The sequence below is a fragment of the Platalea leucorodia genome (genome assembly GCF_965183815.1).
Source record: "Platalea leucorodia genome assembly, chromosome: 2".
NCBI classification, from domain to species: Eukaryota; Metazoa; Chordata; class Aves; order Pelecaniformes; family Threskiornithidae; genus Platalea; species Platalea leucorodia.
In genome coordinates, this window is record NC_138824.1 from 84871564 (window position 1) to 84885934 (window position 14371).

At 40.1% G+C, this 14371-nt stretch overlaps 1 protein-coding gene across 1 annotated transcript in view; it reads right to left on the minus strand.

Moving 5' to 3' along the window:
- PHKA2 (phosphorylase kinase regulatory subunit alpha 2) overlaps positions 1-14371 on the minus strand; it is a gene marked incomplete at its 5' end in the record, with an annotated part of 44178 nt that overhangs the window by 11819 nt on the left and 17988 nt on the right. Inside the window, 10 exons of the mRNA XM_082337634.1 lie at positions 109-188; positions 1701-1857; positions 3390-3523; positions 4654-4742; positions 5908-6081; positions 6736-6899; positions 7790-7868; positions 8368-8512; positions 11249-11358; positions 13328-13462. Coding sequence (XP_082193760.1) covers positions 109-188; positions 1701-1857; positions 3390-3523; positions 4654-4742; positions 5908-6081; positions 6736-6899; positions 7790-7868; positions 8368-8512; positions 11249-11358; positions 13328-13462 — 1267 coding nt within the window. The remainder of the gene's footprint in view (positions 1-108; positions 189-1700; positions 1858-3389; positions 3524-4653; positions 4743-5907; positions 6082-6735; positions 6900-7789; positions 7869-8367; positions 8513-11248; positions 11359-13327; positions 13463-14371) is intronic.

Sequence of the window (14371 nt, forward strand, 5' to 3'; positions counted from 1 at the left end):
TCTGAAGGTGAGGAATAAGTTTAAAAACAAGGGAATAGCAGCAGAGTGGTACCAGCAGGAAGATGAAGGGCAGGCTGCTTCCGTAACTGAGGCAGAGCTCCAACTTACGTGGTAATGATTTTCTCGCGGGGTTCTGGTGGCAGGCCCACTGTAAGTTGCTTGTGGTGTGACAGAAGGTCTGTGCATGCCTATCATAATGTGACAGAAAGCAAGAGACCTTTCTCTGAGTCATGTGGAAGCGATACAGCTTTTAATTCCCCAAAATGAAGCGTTTCTTTAACAATCTTTAAGTGCATTTCTATTAATCACCAGACATGCAGATCCAGCAGAATGCTGTTAACTAGTTGCCAAAGATCCCCTGAGGTCAACAGGGCTGTGACAGTCTGCCCAGGCTGAAAGCCTGCTTCCCCGCTCAGTGAAATCAGCAGCATGATGATTAGGGACTCCAGTGGGGCTGGCAGATCAATAAAAGGACTTTATCCTTTATCATAAGATAAATGTTTGTTCTTTATTTAAGACAAAAAACATTTTAATCAATGGAAAACTTGGCAATATTAGCTAAAAAAAAAAAAACCAAACCCTGTGTGCTAATATACCTCTTAAAACAAACACCAAACATATTGCATCACATTTCTGAACTAAGCACCCTGATAGATTCTGAAATAGGTGCTTCCCCCAGTACCACAGTGTTTGCTCTTTTATATCAACTTCCTTTAAAAGTGGGTGTTCAGTTTACCTGTTTTAGCATCCTGAATCAAAGACCTCACAGAGCAATAATATTCCTCTGACTTTGAAGAGTCTATTTTCCCTCCCTTAATGTGGAACAAAACAGATCATTTCTACTCTCTTCTTTCTCAATTCTTTGTCAGTATCTTCTCAATTGAACGTACAGGGCTCTCTGTGAGCATACCTGTACTGCTGCTCATCCATCATGTCTTGAGGATGGAAAAGGTTATGGGCTTAATGAAATACCATGCAGGGTGATTACCACGAATTGCTCCCCACAGATACGACTGTCACTAACACAGGGCATCCTAGGTGTGACAGTCAAAGCTTTGAAAATGGCCAGGAATTAGAGAAAGAGCTCTTCAGAAATATAGAAGGATAAGTAAGAAATTAAACAAGTACTTTAGAGTACCTGAGAGGAAACATTTTTGTAATGTTCAAAATCAAATCTGTACCCTTACAGTGGATCTTTCTTGTTACCATTTAATAGTCCCAGATATTTTAATGGCTCTGAACATCCACATCCACGCACATGGCAGACTGTCTGGCCAATGGGACAGGAATCGGTAGAGCATGTTTTTGCATCATCACTAGCACCTTGACATACTGGTGCTCCAAAAGTGTTCATGCTATCACAACAGCAATAGACAATTACCAATGACAACTACAGCTCTCGCAGCACATAATTAAGGATCTCCAATTAACAGAGATGAAATGAAAGCTTCACAATCATTTACAGTGTGACACACTCAGTCCATGCCAACATTAGCACAGTTCACAGTACAGATGAAAGGTGAAGATGTCCTAATAGGATTTTAGATCCGAAAAGCAACCAATGTTTACTGAAAAATGCTGCACTATGTAAGTTGTGAAGTAAGACCAGAAGAGGGCAAGCACAAGCCCCACTGGCAAACTGGCAGTTTTATCTCTGTTTCCAGGCAGGAAACGGAACCAGCATTATTTGTATTTCATACCTCAGCCAGGACTTCCACTCTCTTTTTGAGTATACCGGAAATATAACGGATCAAGCCCCATTCCTGATTGAGGCCTGCCTTTCTGTAGAGCTCGTTGAGTAGGCAATGAACAGTGACGCCATACTGTCCATCCAGCTCTGTGTCCCAGTCAGCGCCTCTGCCAGAAAAAGACACAGAAGGTAACCGTCACCAGATAAAATGCTACACTGCTTAACCTTACCACACAACAAGCAGCCTGATTTTGATCGCATCGCTCATTTTGGTGACAGGATTAAGTAGTACGTGGGACATGTGGGCCTTCACCAGAGATCAGTTATATGTGGACAAAACCCTCTTGATACCAAGAATTTTCGTATTAACTTGAGCACTCACTTAGCCACGAGTCTGTGACTTCAGAGCAACCACCTAAGAGATTTCCCACCAGGCTTTAAACGGAGCATGCACGCAGACAGTGTGCTGGAGGAACGCTCCATGTGGTGCTTTTTCAGAGCAGAATTCAGCAATGTCTTCAGTACTGCTGAATACTGCACCCATTTTTCAGATGCCTCGGGGGCTCTGTAAGTTTTTACCCCTGCCTCTTTCTTAGCTATTAACTAAGCTTCCATGCTGCTTATGCCATTACTGAAAAAGCAAAGGAGATTTCTGTTCCTCTCCTGGTTTTGAAATTCACTACATTATGGCTTCTCCTTGATAATGTTTTGAAGCATCACAGAATGACCTTTCAACTGCTAGGGGGACAGAGTCTACCAGAAGTCCACCGGTCTGCCCAACAGAGACTCCCATGATGAAACAAGTCCAGAACAGGAAACGAAGGGTGTTGCATGTAGTTAAACAACAAAATTATATTTTTCAGGATTTCTTTTGCTCTTTTAAGAGAGGCTGCTAAACATTTTGCTTGGTAAATCAAGAAGATCAAAGAAGAGGTCCTGACAGGAGAAAGACTAAAATAAACAAAAATACAATCTTTGTAGCAGTAGGGAAGACCTTCTGTGATTAACACATGCTTGTCTTTGCACCCAAAGCTAACTTCCTGCCAATTTCCAGCAGTATTCTCCTGCACGGGAAAAAAAGCCCAATAAATGCACTCCAGAAGATGATTCTGTTTGTTTATATTTGCATTTTGTTCCCATCAAACCTATTTAAATAGCAGCTGTTTACTAACCCCAGCAGCTGGGGTTAGACTGTTTCCAAGAATGTTTTGAAGAGCACCGAGTTTTAGTCAGCGGTGCACTTAAACATGCAGAGGGATTAGATGAAAAATAGTGACTACTCATTAAGATAGCATTTTGCTTTTAGTTAGAAAATGACAAGATGAAGTTTCCCTCTACTTCCCTTCTTGTGTATAAAAATCACACCAAATCTTTGTGAACTTAACAGAGTGCCACAAATACAGCAAGGTGTGTTCTTATTCTTGGAAAGGATTTGTGCATTTCACTTGTGAGCCTTGGAGCCTGTATGTATTCACAACTGTGTGCCAATCAACTCTGAAATTTGCACAAGCATTTTTTTTTTTGGTATCCCAATTATTTATATAATCAAGCTAACTGAAAACATGCTTGTTAAAGCACAAAATATTTTAACCTCTCCCCTCAAAACGCAACCCTGAACAGTGGAAAGCTTTTGCACAAGAATAATCAGATAGTTGTGCCCAAACTTAAAGATGCTGAAGTTTATACCTAGACAACTCACTTTAGTATATGCAAGATATATAAGATATCTGCTTGATCATGGAGCGTTGGACATTCCTTCAGCTGCTCAACAAGCTTCCTGCAATCCAAATCACCATGAGCATCTTTAGGTAAGTGCGAAACATTTTCACAGTCCTGATGACAAAGATGGATGAAAAATCAAAGAAATGATCTTGAAAAAAGCAGCAGATGAAATTCAAATACTGTAACTTCCATTAAACAATACAACAGACTTGCAACATAACCCTGCACTTGAAATACAGACACATCACATAGCTCTTGCCAGACTACTGCAGACTAATCCCAGAAAGCACAACACCCAGAATGGAACTTTGTCTCTAGTTTTGGTTCAATCAACAAGGAAAGCCATTTTTTGGACAAAACAAAGAATAGTTTGTCAAAGAAGGAAACCAAATTATTTGCATGCTTTTCCTGCCATTTGCTGTTACTTGTAAAGAGAAAAGCAGAAGGATATTACCTTTTGTAGTTGAAATAATTTAGAGCTTTTTGAGTTCCATCTCTAACCTGTATATATGTGGTGTTTTATGAAAACAGATGTTGCCATCATAAATTTTCCAAGCTTACAAAACTAACATGTTAACTAATCAGATGATGCAATCCTGTGGTGAGTTCTTGGAGGAAGAGAAGCTTTGTTTAATAAGCTATTCAGCCATTTGTGTTGTCCTAAAACACCATTTCCGCAAACAGAGCCTGCAGAGCAGAATCCTTCAGGAGGCTGGATACAGCTTCCTGTAACCATTCTCAGCAGCTGGTCACATATACACAGAGACAAAACAAGTGCCCAGCGCAACCCCTTCCTGCCTTGTAGTGGGATTTGGCTGGTGCCTTAAGGACACCTGTCCTTTCACACACTCCCCTCCTGCCCAGACATTACTGTAAGTAGCATTTCTTGGAGAGCATCTCTAAAGGCTGTGAACATCCCATCCTTCCATTTGTGCGTTCAGTTAGAACTAAAGACAATGACTTAACCTTTGGCCTTTAAAAATAAGCACCTATTATACTATTTTCTGTTCGGCACACACAATTAAAAATTTTCCACTTGATAATGTCTATTTAACCAAAAAACCTTCACCCAGCCAAAAAATAAATTCCAAAACAAGGAAGCAGCTATCCGGTGCCTTGGGCAGAATGACTTGTCTGTGAAGGAAAATGAGAACTAGCATAGAGATTGGCTGGGAAACACAGGAAAGGCCACAGTATTGTCCCCTAAAAAGACAAACAGCATAAAAATTCCCACAGCTTACCTTCATCTCAAAGAAATGGGGATTATCAACAAGATTCAGAGACTTCCGGTGCGTGTTCAGAACTTTAGTGGGAAGAGACATAGATACAGCTGGAAAGCAAAGCCACCAGAAAAAAGAAAAATAAAAAAGTCCATTTCAGTAACAGGAAAATTGAAAACACCTACATGAAGCAACAATACTAGCTAAAACCAACAGAAATACCTCCAAGCGTCAAAATACAGAGGCAACGCTTCTGAGATGCTGTGCATGGAGCTCAGAGACAAGCTCATGTTCTGAACCTTATCTCCTTGGAGGCTTGCTCCAAGAGCTTCTGAGATCAGCATGTCAAAGGCTCAGGTGCTATGTGCTCAACTGATAGCTCTTATAATGGCCCATGCCTCAGAAATCCTACAGCCCAACAACCTGACCCTGTTAAGTGTTTTAAACATTTTAAGAGGAAGTATGTGGAGAAAATGGCCTAACTCGTAAGATATCATAATTAAAATGATAATGCTAAATGCAGACTAATGCTATGTTAACTTCATATGTTGAATTCAATAGAGGATCAGATGATGTGGCACATGAAAGATGTGAGAAAAGACTAACAAAAAAAGCTTGGAAGTTATTAATTTACACTGAAGTTAAGGGAAGCCTTCCTTTAACCAGGGCATTGTTGAAATCTATTCAAACATATAAAACAATGCATATGTTGGAATCTATTTACAGATTCAGTCAAAGCATTATTTTTGTGTATTATTTTTATTATTTTGGTGTAAATCCTCCAATCAGTCTATTAGAAATGTAGCATAATCAGGAATACTGTCCTCCTTCTCTACTCCATTTGTTCTTACAAACTTAGAAAGTACACGCACATACTTATGTTTTTCTGGCATTGAAACATTTCATTTCACCACAACTTTATTAAAATAAGAAAGTACATTTTGTCTGCCTTTGTACAAACAAAGACAAAAAATGAATTCACTGACTCAGGTTCTAAAATTCTATCCAGCTGAGAACCTGCAGCAGTTTCCATAACATTAACTTTGATTAAATGTTACATTTCATAGCAGGTTATTTATGTATACACCAAGACATGGGATACTGTGCGAACACGACAGTCACAGCTTCAGACTCATTCTTATTTCTTGATAACTACAGCATACTTGTGTCACTAATTGTTTTTAAATGGCAGAATTTTTAAATACTTGAACTTACCCCTTGTAGCACCCAAAACAGGTTTTCTATTATCACTAAATAAATAATAGGGAGAAATACCTGGAACCTCCAAGCCCTTTGTCTTGGCCATTATTGACAGTATCTCTTTTGTGGAATGGTTTGCACTGAACACAGGGGGTTGATTTGCAGTCTTTGAAGTTGGAGGCAGGTATGACTTCAGTGCTGTACTCTGCAGGACATCATTTATATACTGATCCAGCTCATCCTGGCTTTCTAGTGTGACATACATAAAAGAAAAGGTTTATTAAAGGTAAAATCATAATTTATCAGTGCTTTCTTTTTCAAACACACCACTCTATTCTTGCTTATCTAGAAGGGCACACAAAAATGCAAGAATATCATAAGCAAGAGATTTTAAGCTGAACAAATTGTAAAGAAAAAACAAACTAATCAGTTTCTGACACTCTGAAAACAGTTACATTAAGAAGTTGTTTTTCCCTTTGAAAGGAAGCAAAAGGGTTTTTATCTTGCTGGTAGTCCACAGATCATGGTTGGACTTGATGATCTTAAAGGTCTTTTCCAACCAAAATGATTCTATGATGCTATCATATCTTCCACACAAGCTCTTGTCTGTGACTCCTCACAGTCTCTTCCTCCCTCTAGCCTCTTCCACACAACCCCCATCTGCTGACTCTTCAGACTCAGCTTTACTGCAGCAGATACTGGTCAATGCCATACTATGAACACAGGAAGAATATGCACAAATTGATTCTCCAAGTTAAGTCATGCAGGTACTGTCCTCAGACTGATGCATGAGAAACCTGAATGACTATCACCTGCACACAAAATAGACTCTGCATTGTAGGTAAACCCAGGCTCTGCTGATAGAACTTGACAAGGAAAAAATTTGATGTGAAGAAACACTACCTTTTTCACAGAAGTCTGCTGGATAGCCTCCATATTCACTGTCAGGACTATTACGGCCTTCATTAGGGTCATCAAACAGTTTTATGTCACAGTCTGGATCCAGGAAGCTCAGATACGTATGAAAAGAGGTGGTAAGAAATTCTGATAGCTTGCCTATCTTCACCCTGCAAACAGGAACACATGCCAAAGAACATTAACATCCACCATTTTGATACTGATTAATGCTCACTGAGCTTTCAACAACACCTCCAAAATTTGAGACCTACTGTTAAATCCACTTTTGGTAACTTCAAAGCAGCAGATACTGATACTGAGAAAAACAAATGCAAAACAATAGTTGCAGATCCAGCTGGGCACTTACTGCTCTAGCTACTAATTGAACTTAACTGTGTTATGGTAACACCTACAGGCCTAACTCAAAGCCTAATTATGCAGGGTGCTTTATGTTTATGTGAAGAGAGTCCCTGAACAAAGACCTGAACTCCAAGGATAATGCACAAGAAACTGGGGCTGAGAAGTTCCCATGAACACCAGTATCTTTTCACAGAACTGCAGTGCTGCTAACGAGCAGAAAGCACATCTGACTGTCAGAGAAAGATACTGATTGAGAGAGGGCAAGCAGAAAGAGAATAGGGAGGTACTGTGGCATCATATTAAACTGCTTTTATATGTAGATGAATGGAACACATAAGCTTGCAAGTACTACATGTAATTCACATTTAAAACATGTCCAATATCTGTGAAAGACAATTACTTCTTAAAAGCAGAAGCCCAGCCGAGACTAAGTTTTTGTATTTCCAAAAGTCTGACATTCGTTTCTCCTTATCCATTAATGGCAGTCAGAGATGGTACATCTTTTGGGAGATAGATCTTTTCCATTGCATCTGAGGTCCAGCTACCATTTGATTGCCACATAATAACTAAATCTGAAACTTCTCTCTCTGCAGAGTTCTAGTACAATGTCTGTGCACTGTCACAAGTTCAAAAGTGAGGCTTGTATAGGATTTAATTAAAAAAAATCATGGAGGCAATCATTTGGGGGTTCTGACATTACCTTGCACCTCCAAAATAACCATCCTCTAATTTTCTTATGGTGGCAAGAACTGCTGGATGAATGTCAGTACCATCGTCAACTAAAAAAGAGTAACAGAAGAGTTGAAGCTTACCAACATATTCTTAAATTATCATGTCCAAATAAAGTTGATTACTGGGTGTTCTCTACAAAGTAAATCAGACCAATTTAAAACAGAACCCACAACTGCTATCAATACTAGTTTATTCAAAAAACCCCGAACAAGCAAGCAAATGAAAAACAACCCTGAGACAAGTTCTAAAGGGATTTCTCAAGACAAAAACCAGCCCACTCAAGACAAGTTCCAAAGGGATTTATACCAAATTTCTTTGGACAGAAATAGTATGGAGATGATGGGGAGATGCAAGGATATAAAGGGGGAGTAAAACCAAAATCCATGTCATCCAAATTGAGCATACATTTGAGAAAGTTAAACTGTACTTTTGATGTTAAAACTCAGATGTCGAAACAGTCATGCCACCTGTCTCCTCTCAAACTGACTTCCATCCTACTCCCCTGCAGTAATCTACTCTGCTTGAAACAGAGAAAATTAAGTTTACCAAGCATTGTGTGGGTGATGGGAAACGTCAGGGTTGGTCTCCCTGTCATCCTCCAACAAGAAGTGAGGTAAGCCAGCTCTGTCTTGAGCATCTCCACAATCATCTGATTGTCTAGAGCCAGATAGAAGTGATGCTGGTCAGTAAACTAGAGAACAGAGAAATATGGTATGTGAGTAGTTGTCAGTGCTCTCATTTTTTCCCATTTCCTCCCTTAACTCATTCACAAAAGGCATATGAGCTATTCTTGACCACAACACAGACTGCATAAGCTAACCTAACAAGGCCTGAGACTGTGAAAAAGAAATCCATGCTTGTGCAGAGTCCGTTTTCTTACACTTGTAGGCTGACCGTGAAAGAAGTAAGCCATGCAAATAAAAAGTAGACAATCACACCCATGAAGTAGAATCTTCCCAATGATGAATTACAGTAACCTATGATCTGGAAGACGGAAGTACTCTAAATGTGGAAAAAAAAGCTAACAATAGCAACAAAACCAATAAATAGGTTTAAGTGCATGCTGGGGACTGGGGACTAGTAACTGGATATCTCTTGGGAACAATGTGAAAGTCAAGCAGAATACAGAAAAGCTGGCAGTTACTGTGGAAAAAAAGGTACATTAAATGTACAATGGTAAAGTGTGCTGTTCCCACTACAGAGATAAGCCAAGAACCACAGTAAGAGACTATTACGGCTACTTCAGAAGCTGGAAACCAAAAAAGCTGGACAAACAATGGAAAGCATGTGAAAGCAGCCACAACAAAAGTTAAGGAAGCACATAAGCCTTGGGGAGGGGTGGGAAAAGGAGGTTGGGATGTAAAATAAACATCAATTAGGAAGACACATAATGGTCAAGGAGAAAGCATCCTGTAAACGCATCAGAAGTAATAGGAAAATACAGAAACGGTAGGTCTGTTAATAAAGAAAGAAAGGAGGTAGGAAGAGAGGATACAGACAAGCTGAAGCATTCAATGCTGTTTTTACTGACAGAAGAAAAGTAGTGAATTGTGACCTGTAATACTACTTTTAATGAAGCCATAGGAGTCCAGCCTGAGTATGGGAAGAAAAGGTTAAAGAGCACATAAATTCAAGCTGGCAAAGTCCAGAGAAATTACTTCACAGAACTTAAGGAACTAGCCAAAACAATCCCTGAGCCACTCGCAATTAGTTTTGACAATTCAGGAAGAACAAGACCCAGAAATCCAGAGAGAAGCAAGCACGCTGCCCGTCTCTAAAAAGGAAGAGTCAGGATAACACAGACCAGTCAAGCCAATTTCAGTGCCTGAAAGCACAGGAAAACAAAGCCAGTTTGAGACTGCCAAGATAACTACAAAGTGATAAAGCAAGATGGCCAAAGTCATATCAAAAACCACTCTCAGCAAACCAGTCCAATTTCCTTCTTTGGGAGCAACTAGATGGTAGGTTCAAGAAAGTGGCCGACATCTCGCAACCTCTGCAAATTTTCACATTCGTGAGCTGAAGAAAAAACACCTGAGGAGGCAGAACTGCTTGAAAAATTGTTCACAAAAGGTAGTTATTAGCCATTTTTTCAGAATGAGACGGCATCTAAAATGGGGTCAGCCTTTGCCCCACACCTAATCATTGTTTTCATTAGAAAACAGGATGAAATACAAACTACAAAACCACAAAATTTGTGGACATTACTCAAGATCAACACAGATGAGTTAACTGTTAACCTTAGGAAGGTGAAATTAAACATTAATTACCCCCACCCCCCGCCCCCCCAAAAAAAAAGTCAGGGGAAAAGTAGAACAGAAAATGTTATGGAGGTTTTAGTCAAACATGGAATAAGCGGGAACTGTCAGTGTGTTGCTGTTGCAAAGATAAATGCCATTTTGGAATATATTAATAAGGATGTCCATACTTGATGCATGGCAAGATTTCAGCTGGAATATTGGGTCCTACTTACATAGTAAAACGTGGATGAAGAGATATTTTGAAAAAAATCATGACTCTAAGGAATTTTTCCCTAATTTGCAAAAGCGAACATTGGTATGGGGGAACAACACAACAAATAATCTGTTACAAAGCTGCTTGTGATCAATTGACATGGGGAAGAACAGGAAGGGAGCCACATTATTTGCAGTAAATCTGATGTTGTTTGGACATCATGAAGCACTGCAGAGGCCATCTATGGAGTCCACTGAATGTCTTCCACTGAAATTTAAAAACTACATTAGTCAAACATCTATTTGGGAGGGTGTGAGTATTCTTTATCCTGCTCCTGTTGCACATGTTTGGAGTAGGTGATCCCTTGGCCTTCTAGTACCAACTGCCAGAATAAGTCTACAGCAGTGTGTCATATTTCATTAAATGTATAAATAAGAGCCATTAATTCTGAGAGAATGCAAACTTCCAGCTGCATTGAAAAAGGCACTAAACAGAAAACAAAGACAGAACATCCCTTTCTCAGGACTATTGACCCTTTCAACAATCTAATGAAAAGATTGCATCTTAGTCTCTTGGGAGTTATAGTACTTGGCACGCTTATGTGAAACTAAATTTTCCATCAAAGCAATCAATCAGTAGAAAGATATAAGTGACCTATTTCTGGAGAAATTATTTCATTAGCTAGAATGTTGGTTTGGGCAGAGATCAGTAACAACATTGTACTATTGATTTGCTATGTTCTCCTAAGCCAGAAGCCAAAGAAGCCAGACTCTGTATGACAGAAGAGAGATTTATCAGCACTCCTACCATGCTGATCATCCAACACTCTTAAAAAAACCCACAAAGCAAAGCACATCTGCTTTATCAGCTCAGCTCTACCTAAAGTAGTGTGACAGCACGTAAAAGCAAAGCGCTTCACTAATGATTAGCCATTAAGCAAGCAGTGATTTCCCTGACAGCTTTACATGCTCACCTGAGGGGTAAAAGCAAATATTTGATTTCTTATCACATACAGCTTGGAAGTGCCTAACACTCCAATATGTCGGTGCGGCCGTCCACTTAATTTCATGTTCTTGTTCCGGCCTGTAAAGAAAAGAGAAAGAAAAAAAAAAAAGTCTCACCTAACATTTCCTGCGCGGTTTTCCACAACAACCATTTTAGACTAGGACATCTACTTCATTCATATCAGCAAGACAGAAGACAGATAACAGAGTGAGATGCTACAGACTGACGCATTTTGTAGCAACCACCAATATAATAGCTAGAGTTCTTCAAAGGCCTGATTAAAAATAAAAATTTTGGCTTCACTGACTATGGGATTGGGTCTTTTAATTATAGTCGTTGCTCAGCACCCAAAGCTTCCCCACCAAGGATAGGAGGTACGACCTTTCAAAAACAAGGCCATCAACATAAAACAGAATTTGCAGTGCTTTCACTGTAGAACCTTAAAAATTCTTGCCCACAGAAGGCTAAATCCAATCCAATACAAAGTACAACCAAATACAAAGATTTTCATTCATCAGGCTAATAAGCCCCACTTTTCTCAGTAGAGCTTATTAGCGAATGATCTGCACTGTACCCTTTGCTCCAGCAGCCAGGAGCTGACCTGAATCTGTCTGACAAGGAATATGAGCCAAACAACCATGTGCCTGAAAAAACACCACTGTGAACATTCCCAAAGAAGTCACTGTTAAAAACAATACACCAATGTGTCGAATCATCCTACTCACCCCCACTAGTGAAAGAAAGCTACTATGAACTATTATGAAATAAATGTAAGCTTCAGCAAAGCCCTGCAAATGTTTCATTTGTTAGAAGTTCTTTGTGATAAAGAGACAAATTCTTTCCCAAACGCTGCACATGCAATTTCCCTTCTCCAAGTAAAGGGCACGCTTTCTAAGACTTATTTGAAGGCCCCATTACTTTAGATGCTTCCAAAAAAACTTCCTGTTAAAACAAAAACCCCCAACAAAAAACACCACAACCACAACAAAAAAAAAACCAAACCCACCCCATGAACAGCCTCATACTCTCTCTCAGCATTATTCGTAACCAAATTGCCATGGGAACATGCTCCAGACTGACAGACAAGCACAATACGGCTCCCCTTGTCCACACTGCAAAGGAATCTACAAGTGCTGATTCACCCCATCTCAATTTTACTTTGTAGTAACATCCACATCTTTGAGTCATGAGTCGCTGGCATGCTTGAAGTAGTAAAACTAAGTTCAATCAGGAATACCTGTAACAAATTTTCCGCCAAGACCCCATTCATTCCAGCAAGGATTATCAGAAGAGACAGTTATCAAAAGATTTTCAACTTAACTAGAACCAGTAGGAGTTTTGGGGCATTTGTTTAATCCAATTGCCAGGCTCTCGGTAAAACAGGCCTCTAAGGCCACAGCTGAGGAACTGAAACGTATTTAAAGTCCTCTGTTTAGAAAAGCCCTAAAGGCTTCTGAGTTTGCAACAGAGACAGAGAGCTTCAGCAGCTCCACTCAGCTCAGGGCTGGAAGGAAGAACCTGACAGCCCAAAGATGCTCTAATAACAGCACAGCTTCCCTGATTTAGAGCAGAAAACTTCCCAGGCTGTCTGCTGGTAGAATGGCAACCACACTGCTCAGTTTCCAGACTTAAAACAGAAGTACTCTAATGTCTGAAAGGAAAAACATTTGATTTTTTTTCTGTGTTTTTCCAGGCATTTTTTCTAAAGCCAGCTTCTCTGTGGAAGTAGTTCCCACAGGACAAAAAGAGACAGTTCTTGCTTAACTCCAAGGGCACAAGAAAACCTGTATTTTTGCCACCTTTTCTAATGAGGTAATTTTTTTTTCTTCCTATTGGAGTCCCTTATTTAAGACAGAAGTTCTAATTCTGTTAAGCTTCTTTGCACAAATGCCATTTTTTTTAAAATCAAAGAAATGGATTTAAATAAAAAGAAACTAAATCAAAGAAATTGAGACACTGTGAAGCAATAAAAGCAAAAAACAAAACACCACCCTTAAAAAATACCTTGCAGAGCAGTAGGGAGAGGCTTCCATGTTCAAATACCTACCCAGCATGGTGTAGAGATTACTGAGGATGCGAGCCGGCTGCACTCTGAGGGGATGGATATCAGCAATGCTCTGAACATTGATTCCATGGTCTTGCAAGAGATTCTTAATGTGATTAGATTCTGCCAAAACAGTTACTGCACAACAGAAAACAAAAACACTAGTAAGAAACAATGTTCTGCTCTTTTTAACTGAATGTTTCTACTGACACCTCTCAACTACTGCATTTAGTTGACTAAAAAGGCACAAAGGCCTTACTTCTTTCTTAATTTATGAGCCCGTGAGATCAAAATGGATTGCAAGAGGGCGTCAGACAGATTTTGGCTCGCTGCTTCTCAACATGTCTTGCCATTCTTGTCCACTTTGGATCACAGAGTTAATTCAAGTTGGAAGGGTCCTCACAAGGTCTCCACTCCAACCTCCTGCTCAAAGCAGGCTCAGCTCTGAGGTTAGACCAGGTTCTTTGCAGGTTTACTCAGTTTCTTCTGATTTCACTTGGTACCACTAGTTTGGATCATGCAGTCTCTTTCAGCAGATAGGGCTCTTCCCCCGTAAAACAAGGCAAAACATGACTTGAAAATCTTTGTTGTTTTAATACAGCACACTATAACAACACAGCTGAGTCAATGGGGAACAGGTGCTGTTACTCGTTGTCCTGGTTTCAGCTGGGATAGAGTTAATTTTCGTCTTGGTAGCCGGTATGGGGCTGTGTTTTGGGTTTAGGATGAGAACAATGTCGAGGATACACTGACGTTTTGTTCTTGCTAAGTAGTTGCTAAGTGGCGCTCACAGTGGTAAAGGACTTTTCAACTGCCCATGCTCTGCCGGGTGCACAAGAAGCTGGGAGGGGGCACAGCCGGGGGGAGGGCTGACCCAGACTGGCCGAAGGGCTATTCCATACCATATGACATCATGCTCAGTATATAAGCTGGGGGAAGAAGGAGGAAGGAGGGGGACATTAGGCGCGATGGCGTTTGTCTTCCCAAGTAACCATTACGCGTGATGGAGCCCTGCTTTCCTGGAGATGGCTGAACACCTGCCTGCTG